This window comes from Lactuca virosa, chromosome 8 (genome assembly GCF_052849685.1).
Source record: "Lactuca virosa cultivar CGN04683 chromosome 8, Lactuca_virosa_CGN04683_v6, whole genome shotgun sequence".
NCBI lineage: Eukaryota > Viridiplantae > Streptophyta > Magnoliopsida > Asterales > Asteraceae > Lactuca > Lactuca virosa.
This window is the reverse complement of record NC_136433.1, coordinates 244892658-244905279: the sequence shown is the minus strand read 5'-3', so window position 1 is coordinate 244905279 and position 12622 is coordinate 244892658. Positions and strand designations below refer to the sequence as shown.

At 37.0% G+C, this 12622-nt stretch overlaps 1 protein-coding gene across 1 annotated transcript; it reads right to left on the bottom strand.

Annotated features, from left to right (window-relative positions):
* Positions 1-7699: 7699 nt before the first annotated feature.
* LOC145131390 (uncharacterized) lies at positions 7700-9391 on the bottom strand. The gene is made up of 2 exons (XM_079066080.1): positions 9152-9391; positions 7700-8653 (listed from the first exon to the last, which is right to left on the bottom strand). Exons 1-2 carry the CDS (start codon positions 9389-9391, stop codon positions 7700-7702), a joined length of 1194 nt encoding a protein of 397 aa, XP_078922206.1.
* Between the last annotated feature and the right edge of the window lie 3231 nt (positions 9392-12622).

Here is a 12622-nt window from a genome sequence, read left to right as displayed (position 1 = left end):
GAAGTGGGCGAGTGTTTATGAGGATTGTAAGTATTTAGAATTAGGGGGTCCTTAGGAAAAAATTTAGACACAAATGCAAGCGTTGCGGTCTTGGCATAATGGCTGGGTTCAATTGGGATTGTTTTATGTGATATTAGTGTGCTAAAATTCAGTTTTGCTTGAGGGCAAGCAAAAGTCAAGTGTGGGGTATTTTGATATGGGCTTATTTAGTCATAAAAATCATGCATGATCTTAATACTTTATGTTAATTTATCTCCAATAATGAACCAACGGTGCTTAATTAGCTTAAATATTTCATTTTCAGCAACAAAGACATGCTTGAAAGGAAAAGGAAGCGGATTTAGCAATTGGAAGCTTGGATCTTGGATTTTGAAAAAGGAAGGATGTTGCTGGACAGCTTGACCCCTCGTCAGTGTTTTGGACATATCTCATGAACCGTAACTCCGATTGACGAGATTCAAAATGTTCTGAAAACTAGACACAATTTCGGACAACTTTCATGTTTTGAGAAAATGTTGATTCCAAATGGACTCGATGAGTAGGCTATCAACTCCACGAGTTGGTCAGAAGTTTCGCGATTCTTGACTTTGCCTTGCCGTACACGGGATTTTAAGTGATGGACTCGTCGAGTAGGTCACTGGACTCTCCGAGTAGCTCCTCTTTTCAGAATATATATATATATATATATATATATATATATATATATATATATATATATATATATATATAAACGCTTCTTATTCGAACCCTAACTAATGGGGGAAGCTATGGATTATTTTTAGAGGCCAGAAGGGTTCTTAAAAGCTGTGGTTTTCGAGATTTCAACTTAGATTCCAATTTTGAGAAGATCAAAGGTAAATTAGGTTTACTCTTTACTTAAGCTTTTGTTTAAACTATGTTTGCATCAATTGATTTCGTTTTTGAGTTACTTTCTGCTGTAATCATGAGTTAAAACTCATATCTTCTGTTTAGGGTAGATGAATTTATGACTATGGATTGATTTTTGGTTGGATTAATTGTTTATTGGTGAATTTAGTTTTATTAAGCTTGTTAAAGAACCTTATGCATTAACCATAACTATTTTCTGTTAATTATCAAGTAATTAAGCTGCATGAACATCTCTTAATTGCTTAACTCATGTGATTTATGTGAAAACATTGTTATGTGCCTAGGATTAACGAACGTGAAACTAGGATTAACTAGAAAGTGGGTAAATTAATGTGTGATCTTGTGTGACAAACCATCAACAAGAGGTTAATTGAATTAGTAATTTGATTAGCTAATTACAAGTCTTATTTAACCCGAATAATTAACTAGGAAATTCATTAGTTTAATCACTTGATCACTGCTTAAATTAATTTGTTTTCTAAGGATTGGTAATAGCGAATGTGAATCTAATCACCTTAATCGGTAACCAATAAGTATTAATCCATTGCACTTGCCATAAAATCAACCATAGAAGTAAATGAATCGAACCTAAACATAAGTCTTCTCCATTATTGAATTTAGTTGATTGTTTATTTGCTTTAGCTGTTAGTTGCTTAGTTTGCGTGTTATTTTATTGCTTAAGTTTCTAGTCTTGCAAAACTAGAGAAAATCCCCTTTCTATTACTTGTTATATTTAGATAATATTAGCATTTATTTTAATTTTTTACCGTTCCCTGTGTTCGATACCCTACTTGCTTGAACTATATTACTAATCGATAGGTACACTGCCTTTCGTGTGTTTATTTTGTGTCTAAGTTAGTAGGATTAAAACTAGTGTATTCAACACACATCATCTGACTAGAATACTACCCGATCTTTGAGCAAATCGTGAAAATCATTATTTACTAAATAAATAATATTAGTTGTAGTCGTTGACTTGATATTCCGTTTAGTTTCATTTCGTGTCGTTTGTTGAAAATAATCCGCTTTGTATATTTATCAATCGACCCAATATTAGAGAAGTCGACAAAATGGCTCTTTCCTTTTATAAATTACTAAGTGAGGCCCCATTTGTCGGAAGGTGTCAACTTATGATTTGTGTAAAACTATGACAGGTGTGAAGTTATGACAGCAGCTTTGTGACATGCAAATTTTTCTGTCATAAAGGCTCTATTTGTATATTTTCTTGACGCAAATATTTATATCAAATATTTGTAAAATAATCCATAATAGTTTGCAAAAAGTCATTTATAGGGCATAAAGTTCCAAACTTTGAAGATCCTAGCAATAGTGTCAACTTATAAGTCTATTTCAACAACTTCTTATCTCTAGATATGGAGATACGAAATAAGGGGGTATAAATGGATACATCCAAAAACCTTGGGAGGCTCTTCTTGTACACAAAGTATTCTTTATGTGGTGGTTTTTAAATATTTTTCAGATTTTCATAAGATCTGTGAAACTCACGTTCATGAAAATTTATATTAGAATAATAATATTTCAACACACACTAAACATACAAATACGTGCAATTATCCAAGGATTTAGACAAGATTTGACTTGTATTCTCCCCCAAAAACAATAAAAACTTAGAAAAAGGTGGGGTATGAAGCTCACCTTGGTTAACTTGCTGGGTGATTAGAGGAGATGATGAGGAGTTTCCAAGTTTCAACACTTGAAAGGCTCTTTAATCTTTAAAATATTTTAAGAATAAATTTATGTGTAAATATAATAGAATCTTAGAAATAATGAGGAGAATTATTATTCAAAGAAGATAAAATACTTACAAAAAGAAATCTGGAAATTTTCCTTGAAGAGATGAACTTGGAGCTTGAAGGAGTTGAGAGTGTTCTTGGGAGTTTTCTAGAAGTGAAGAATGAGAAGTGGAATAAGGGAGGAAAGGTTCACGTATCTAAAGGGGAGGATAAGGGAGTTACTTGACATTTGCATGGAGGGCTGGTGGGTAAAGCTTATTTTCTATGGGTAATGTGTGTTTAACTGAGATTTGCATGGGAAATGAGAGATTAGCATCATATCATAAAGTCAAACCCCTTTATCCTCTAAAAATCTCTTTAAAAATCTTGGGTATTATTTTGTATAAATATGTTTAAAATAATTGATTTTGGCATAAAATAGGGGTTTAAGGGGTCTAAGATATGAAAAATATGAGTTTGGTGTGATTTCCGTCGTCAAAATGCCTTAAAATGATGAAAAAGTCCGAAAATGCTAAAAATCCGGAGTGTATCCTTGCTCCTGCGAGGGTCCGAAGTGTTTAGGAGGGATTCGGGAGCCGTTAAGCAAATTCCGGAGTCATCTACTAAATTCCGGAGCATCTTCTCGGATTTTCGAAGTCAGGATGCGAAGTCCGGTCCGGCCAGGGGTTTCCGAAGCGAGGCGAGGCAAGAAGCTTCCGGAGCTGCGAGATTGTCCGGAGCAAAGAGGGGATCCGAGGCAAGGGGGGTTCCGAAGATGCGACTCCTCTTGGTTCCTTAGAAGGCATTCCAGATTAAGAGGGTTCCGGACCAAGAGGGTTCCGACCAAGAGGTTCAGGACCAAGAGGGTTCCAGACCAAGAGGATTCCGGACCAAGAGGGTCCCGGACCAAGAGGGTCCCGGACCAAGAGGATTCCGGACCAAGAGGGTCTTTTTGGGTTTTCTCCTTCGGTTTTGGGTTGTTTTCGACTGAGGAAGGTACATAGAGAGATTTGGGAGAGATTTCACATACTTGGAGAGATTTGGGAGAGATTTCACATACTTGGAGAGATTTGGGAGAGATTTCACACACTTGGAGAGATTTGGGAGAGATTTCACATACTTGGAGAGTTTTGGGAGAGATTTCACATACTTGGAGAGATTTGGGAGAGAGAGAGATATAGTGGGAGACTTTGTCGGGGGCCTTTATTAGTGTTTTTCTTCATAGTTCAAAGGCCGTAGACTTAGTTACATCCCATTTTGAGTGTTATACACCCCGAAGGGCACTTAATAGTACTTTATAGAGCTGTTACTTACCTAAATCAGATTAGGGTTTTAAATTTTGAACATTTGAAACTTTCAAGTGTTACTTTGCATTGGGATTTATAGTTGTACATTAGTAAACATAAAGAAATCCCTAACATATAAACACTAGATGAGTTGATTAGATTGACTTGTTGACTTGACTTGACTTTGACTTGACTAGAAGATTGCCGGTTGTTACATCAACGGACGGAGCAAGCCCTAGCAACGAACAAAATCGGAACTTACTGATGGAGGTTTTCTGATTGTGGACTTCAAACGTGATCCGCTGTTCTTCCTTGATGTAGCAAGCGGTTGAGTATGCCTTCGACAGGAGTGACATCGGAAAATTTTCTGATGTGGTTAAAGCTTTGACAAGTGGTGAGTACTTCAAGCATTCAGCGATAGGCACATGTAGCTGTCGTATTTGAGAGGATTGAGATCGAGAATTAGGTTTTGATTTTGCTTGATGTTGAGAAGGAATGACTGCCCGGTGTGTTCATGTACTGAAGGAGTTTCAGAAGATCCCGCCATTGATGAGTTCTTGAGGATGAAGGAGATGAACAGTTGAGAGAATTTGGATCACCGATAATATTTAAGAGTATTTATGAATAGTAAGGAGAGAGGTAGCGTCAAAATCCCTTTATACTATTTGTTTGGTGAGAGAAATCTGGAGAGAGAGTATATCGATTACTGAAACGGCGCCTGAAAAAGCGTGATATGTCAACTGTGACATTAGAAAAGCGTGTCAGGCGGCGGAAAAGAAGCGTCGGTTCAAAGTTTCACATGCCCATTTGAATTCTTATCCACAAGAATGCCGCGTCGGTTTCTCCCTTGCACATTTATGAGTAATCCAACTTTCGCTTTTAAGTAAACTTGAGTTGAACTGCGAAACTGAAAATAATGGTAGTACCACGAACTAGACTTTTGGAAAATCACAAGGATCGTCGTGCTATAGTGTGCCAAAGATAAAGAAATAAAGCAAAGAACTTATGGGGAATTTTAGTGATGTTTATGTGAAGACACGAAATAGTGGATCCCGGGCAAAGATCTTTTCCTTCAAAGTCAAGAGAGACTAAGAAGTGTCTATGTTGTTTCCCATTGAATTACGATCACTTGTTTATTAAGAAACAGTGAAAGGCTTCTTTTTGTTAGGTTTAAGGGTGGTTTTATCTTCAATCAACTTCCGAAACTTGATATAAGTATGAATAGTCTGATGAAGTACTCGTGTGACTAGTGTAGTTAGTTGAACGAGTAGCTGTGAAATGATGTTAGTAACTTGGATATACATAGAAATCCCAAAAAAATATAAAAACTGGATCTATTGGGTAGAAATGTCATAGGTCTAGAACATTTCTTTAAGATCTCGCAAAAGAAAAAGAGATTTCTTGGTACAAACCACGAAAGTGGTGTTTCGTTAATTCCTTGGTGAAAAGTCTAGAATGCTTAATAGTTCACCGTCAATTCATAAAAGTGTGTTGAATTTTGGGTTTCACTCAGTTCGTGGTAGAACGAAACAAAGATCATTAACACAGATGTTGTGTAACCATAAACCTCAGTGGTAATTTCTGAGAGTCTCAAGGGTTACTTTCATGAAAGTGAATGTGATGGAGAATAGTTTGAGGTGGTTTAAGGAAGCGAATGTACCTCTGCTATGCGAAAGTGACCAAGCAGACAACTCTTTACTCGATATGAGAAGAGTAAGTTAGCTCATGACTTATGTGAATTCGTATCCTAATTAGGAAGAAATGATTGGTGTTATCGATTCATTAAGGATTCAACATAAGATCGCGAGGCTTTAGACAACATGCCGCAGCATGCTTCTAGGGACACTTATCTAGTACATGGATAATGAGTGTTATACCTGCCCCATCATTCGTGATATAAAAATGTAGCCTTCAAACCCGCACAAATGTTTAATGAACAAAATAAAAATATTTTTGAATTTTTTAGAGTTTTGAAATATATATATATATATATATATATAAATTTAAGTAAAATATTTTTGGGTTTTTGATTAAAAAGAAATATGTTAAATAAGTGGAATAAATAAAAAAAAAAAATTAAGAGAAAATAAAAATAAAAAATAAGAAAATATTTTTGTATTTTTGAATAAAAAAATATAAAAAAAAATGTTTTTGTTATTTTGAAAATATTGAAATAAGCAAAATGACAAAAAGTAAGAAAATTAAAAGTAAGAAAATGTTTTTTGTATGTTTGTCTTTCGTAAAAATAGAATAATAATAAATTAAAAAAAACGATAAAATAAAATAAAATAAATAAAATAGAAAAAAAAGGTTGAGAGAAAATAACGATATATACAAAAGGATATAACGCTCTCCAAACCATGAGTGAATAGTTGACCATGAGAGATATAGAGCTTTCACTTGAAGCGCCAGAAAAATAGGGGATGCGAATTACTGCGAGCGTTCGCACCAATTCGGATGGCAAAAGTTGACTGCGAATTACTGCGAGCGTTCACACCAATTCGCATGACACACTTTGGATGCGAGTGCGAAAGTCCAACCAAAAACAAAAGTGTCAACATTAAAGCGAAAGTGGTTTTGGAACAGATTCAACTTCTATCATTCCCAAGCCTTGAAGGATTTTATTAAAGGTTGTTTCAGGCAAGGCTTTTGTGAAAATGCCAGCAAGCTGATTAGCAGATCGTACGAAGTGTACTTCAACATTACCATCTTCCACGTGATCCTTGATAAAATGATACCTTAGTGCTATGTGTTTCGTTTTTGAGTATTGCACTAGATTATGACAGATACGAGTGACACTTTCAGAGTCACAATATAAGGGGATTAGTTTCATGTTCAGACTATAGTCACGAAGTTGGCTTTGAATCTAAATGACTTGTGAAGTGCATGAGGCTGCAGCTATGTACTCTGCTTCAGCAACTGAGAGGGATAAGCAAGTTTTCTTTTTCGATTGCCAACTTACGAGTTTGCCATCCAAGAATTGACATCCTCCTGTTGTACTTTTTCTATCCAAACCGCATCCTCCAAGATCAGCATCCGAAAACGCTTATACGAAGAAACCTGAGTTTGGTGGGTACCATATACCAAGTGAAGATGTTCGTTTTAAGTACCTGAAAATGTTCTTGACAGCAACCATGTGGGGTTCTTGAGGATTCGCTTGAAACCTAGCACAATAACAAACGGAAAACATAATTCTGGTCGACTAGCTGTTAGATACATTAGTGATCCTATCATCTGACAATAAAGGGTCATATCAGCAACTGGTTTTTCTAAAGATGGTGTTGGTTTCATTCCGAGTGCCATTGGAACCTTCGTTTTTGAGTCTCCCACCATTCCAAACTTAGCAAGCAGGGTCTTCGTGTATGCCTCCTGATTAATAAATATACCTTCCTGGCTCTGTCTTATGTTTACCCCAAGGAAAAAGTTAATTGGACCCATTGAGCTCATCTCAAATTTCGTTTCCATTAGCTTTTGGAATTCAGCTGTTAAGCTGGGATTTGTTGATCTGAAGATAATGTCATCAACGTAGATTTGGACGATCATTAAGTGGTCACCCTCTTTCATATAAAGGCGAAAGAAGGTCGCGTCAACCGAACCTTGTTTAAATTTAGACATTTTTAAGAAACGAGTAAGAGTTTCGTACCAGGCCCTTGGAGCTTGTTTCAGACCATAAACTACTTTGTCAAGAATGTAACAGTGATTAGAATACTTCTCGTTTATGAAGCCAGGTGGTTGCTCCACATACACTGTCTCTTCAAGTTCCTCGTTCAAGAATGCACATTTGACATCCATCTAGTATACCTGAAAATTCTTATGTGCCGCATAATCCAAAAAGATGCGAACAAATTCTAGCCTAGCAACAGGTGCGAAAGTCTCTTCGTAATCGATGCCTTCTTCTTGACAATACCCTTTTACAACCAATCGTGCTTTGTTTCGTATCACGTTTCCTTCTTTATCAAGCTTGTTGCGAAACACCCACTTCAACCCTACAACAGATGCATCCTTTGGTGTAGGAATTAGCCTCCAGACTTTGTTTAGTTCAAATTCATTGAGCTCCTCCCGCATCGCATGTACCCAATCCTTATGATCCAGAGCTATCTGAACATTTTTGGGTTCAACTTTGGAGATGAACGAATTAAACATACAATATTCTACTTTGGAGAATAAAGTTGTTCGTTTCGCTTTTTTTTGTGCTCTTGTAAGAACTCCTGAAGACGATTCACCTATTACTTGCGTTTGTGGATGATGTTTTGTCCATTTAGCCAGAGGAGGATAATTAGGATCATAAGTTGGATCCAATTCAGCATTTATGTCCTCAAATTCTGACTGTACATCTGAATCATCATTCGTTTCATCTTTCTCCCCCTCGAATGACGAGTATATCTCTTCTTCAACTGTCGGATTCTCCGCCTGGAGTAGATTTTCGTGGGTATTTGTTGGAGTTGGGTGCTCCCCCTGAAAGGTTGCATGAGTAGTTGATTCAGAACACTCCCCCTGAACTGCAACATTCTTGTCTTTTGGATCATTCGCACTTGGTTGCTCTTTGTGCATATCATGTGCAGCGTCGTCAATAATATTCTTCAATTCATCAATCTTGTTGTCAACTGCTTTGGATTCGGAAGATATAGCTTTTACAGGTTCATCGAATAGAAGCATGAATTCTTCGTAGAGATTGGCTAATGGAATCGTAGCTGGGCTTGGTGTAGGAAAAATCTCTTTTGATTGACTGTCGTTCGCATGAATCCTCTTTAAGTAGTTGTAGTAGAACGTTACATAATAGGTTTCTTCTATTCGTTCTGAACGTTTGTTGAGAACCCTATATGCCTTAGAGGTTAGCGAATATCCCAAGAATATACCCTCGTCAGCTTTCATATCGAATTTGCTCCTCTGTTCTTTAGAATTAAAGATGAAGCATGTGGAACCAAAAACATGGAAAAACTTTACGTTAGGTTTTAGTTTGTTTAATATTTCATAGGGAGCGACAGAGAATCGTTTATTGAGAAAAGAACGGTTTTGAGTATAGCAGTCAGTTCCTATCGCATTTGCCCAAAAGTAAAGTGGCAGATTCGCAAATGAGAGCATGGTTCTCGCAGCCTCGCACAATCGGTTTCGCCTTTCAACGACCCCGTTCTGTTGTGGAGTGTAAGGAGCTGAAAAGATATGTGTAACTCCTTTCTTGGTCAGAAACTCTTCAAACACTTGGTTTTTGAATTCCAACCCATTGTCACTGCGAATGTTGCGAACCAGCTTTCGCAATTGTAGTTCAATCTGCTTTACGAAGTCTTGGAGCTTTGGGGTGGCTTCAAATTTCTTCTTAAGAAAAGTGAAACGAGAAAAATCATCCACAATAACGAGAATGTATTTATTACCATCAATACTTTCGATCGCAGACAGACCACAAAGATCGATGTGCGATAGTTCGAGTGGCTCAATGACTTTTGTATTCACCACCGTTGGATGACTTTTCCTGCTTTGTTTTCCCATTTTGCATGCAGCGCGAAGATGATCCTTGTCGTACTTTAGAAGAGGAATCCCTCGTACATGATCACCAAGAACGAGCTTGTTGATATCTTTGAAGTTAAGGTGTGAAAGTCTTCTATGCCATAGCCAACTATCGTCTGTTTGAGCTTTCATTAGAAGGCAGATGGCTGGCTTCCCTCATATTGGATTTAAATTCAATGGTTACATCTCGCCCTTACGTTCAGACTTTAGAAGAACAGTCTTAGTTATGTTGTAAACCCTCGACATAGTCAACCTTACGAATGGAAAATTCGCCATTTGTTATCATCCCGTAACCGTTTATTTCTCCAAAAGAGTTATTCCCATACTTCACCCGTCCACCGTTCTTCAGTTCCCTATACTCTCGTAGTTCCTCCTTCCTACCTGTCATGTGACGCGAACAACCACTGTCGATATACCATTCAGTGTCAAACAGTTCGTCACGAATTACCTGCAAAAAATTAAGCAGATTTAGGAACCCCAAGTTGTTTGGGTCCACGTGAGCCATTTACAGAGAGAGGAAAAGTAATTGAAAGATCAACCATATAAGTTCGTTTTATTAAGGTGGTGTTATCTTTCTTTGTGATTTTGAAAACTTTAATCCTTTTGTCTTTTAGGTTAGTATCTTTTGAAGATGATGGATTTTTTATTTCTCTTTTCACAAACCGTTTTTCACTTTTCTTTGTGTTAATTTTGGACTTCTTGAGTTGAACATGATGATCCAAAACTTGCTTCCCTTTTCCTTTAACTTCTTTCGATGTCTTGTTCGAATGCGAAGCGTTTTTAGTTTGTGAGTTGTGAGGTTTTGGATTATCCACAACGCTTTTTGGCTTTGATAGAATAGGTTTTTGAAAAACTTGTATTTAGAATTCTATGGAATGCGAGACTGATTTTGCGAAAAATTCCTTGGATTCGCTTTTGGTAACTACTTTTGCATTTTGATTAAGTGATTTCTCAATGCGAACAAAGTTGGCATTTATGGATTGCCAGAACTATTTTCTTTCCCTAAGATTTTTGTTGTATCTGACGTTCCTTTGACGTTTCTGTGCTGCGAACTGTTCTGAGCTTTCGCTCTTCGTGTTCTTGCTAGAGTTTCGTTTTGCACTGAAGATGTGTCGCTAGGAACATTCTTAGTTCCACTGGGACATCCTTTCTCGTAGCTGGAGTTGACCTTGTTTAAAGGTTCTTCTACATATCTTCCTTTTACCCTCGATGTCGTCCTTTCAGAGAGACCGACTGTTTCATCAGCGTTATCGATAGGAGCTGACCAAAAGTACATATCACACCCATCTTCATTGTCTTTTTCAATTAAGGACGTTAATTCAATGGTTTGGTTTTGGTCAAGTCCTTTTGTTGTAAAAACTTGGTTGGGGACAGTTTGGATTTTAGGAAAAACAGTCGCTTTCGCTTTTAAAACTTCAGGTTTAGTTTTAGAAATTCGTGCGAACTCTACTGAATCCTTAGATATTAAGACTTTCGCAGGGACATGTTCATTTTTAATGAACTCAGAACAGTCAACCTCATCCTCTATTGAAATTTCACTCATATCACAGTCCTCATCAAATTCAGATGTATTTTCGGCATTAAGCTTATTATCTAAACTTAACTTGGTACTCAATGAGTCGAACTTTAGTATAATATCATATTTAATTTGTCTTTTGTCATTTTCGTCCAAAAGTTGCGTTAACATGTTCTTATTGTCTTTGGACTGAATGTGTGATTCAATTTTGTCCAGACCTATCCTATAAGCCTCTGAAGTTTCATCAGACGAAACTATTGATTCGCACTTGTAACAATCATCGTCGATTTCGTCTTCCTTTAACTCAAGGAATGGTAAAATCATTTTGTGAATGTTCTTACCAATCTCACAATCTAGATGCAACTGAGTAATGTTAAAATAAAGCCTTTTCGCAATTAAACAAAAAATGTTGCGTTGTTTCAAAAGCATTAAATTGTCTCGTTGCATATTAATTAACTCATCCCTAGATTTAGCTAAGTCGGACTCAATCTTCTCTATCCAAATACGTCTCTCCTCACTCTTTGATAAGATCCTGCTGATTTGATCAGTTAGATTAGAATTCGTAAAGCGAGTTTGTTTTAAACTATTACTTATACTTGAAAATGTGAATTTTAATTCATTTAAGTCAGTTTCGTATCGAGACACAGGAACATTGAGTGATTCAAGAATAGAGTGTACCTTATTAATCATTTGATCACATTTGCTGATTTGTTCAAACACTGATTTTGCAGCAAAGCAGCTATCACTCCCATGTCCACTATCAGTGGCATATCCTCGCATCTGTGACACATCATTCGTCACCACAAAGCATCTTCCTCCAGAGTGTGAATACTCCTCTTTCGCAACGAAGCTTTTCCCATGAGTAGGCCTGCAAACCTCCTCGTTTTCAGAATCTGTGGACCAGACTTCCACCCTGCCAAATTCATCATCGGATTCTTTTTCTTGCACAATTAAAGCATGCATAGTGTTATCTGCATTCTTTTTCTTCTTGATTTCTTCAAGCTTTCGCATATGGTAAGCTTCATCATCTTCTCCCTCTTCCTTCTCGTTCAATCTTCGCAGCATACACTCCTTTGCTAAATGATTTTTGCCATGACAATAGTTGCAATCATAGTCGGAGTCACCCATGAGCTTCTTCTCTTTCTTGTCTTCATCCTTCTACAAACCGCTTGCATTTTCCTCTTTTACCTTTTCAGAGCTATAACTGCCCTGCCAGTTTCGGTTCTTGTTCCGGTTGAAGTTCTTCTTTGCGAACCTCTTTGGATTCTACACCATCATTGCAAACTCTTCTATAGAGAGTTCACAATCAGAGAGCTCAAAATCTGAATCATCCTCTTCAGCTACCTTCTTACCCTTTCTTGACAAGGGCCAATAATCCCATTCCAGAGACTACTTTCACTTCTTTAGTCACTTCATCTTCATGTGACTTCAAGATACTAACAAGCTTGGCCAGTGTATAGTTCTTGAACTGCTCATGTGCCTTAACTATAGACACCACAGCCTTCCACTCTGATCGAAGTCCATTCATAAACATGACTTTTTGTTCGCTTAACTCACGTCCAATGCCATGTTTCGTCATTCTGCTTAAAAGATGATTGTATCGATTGAAAGTTTGACTTAAACTCTATAACGCCCGAGATTTATAAGGTACTAATCTTGTATTTATTTAAGGATGATAGCTTTACAAGGTTTGGACT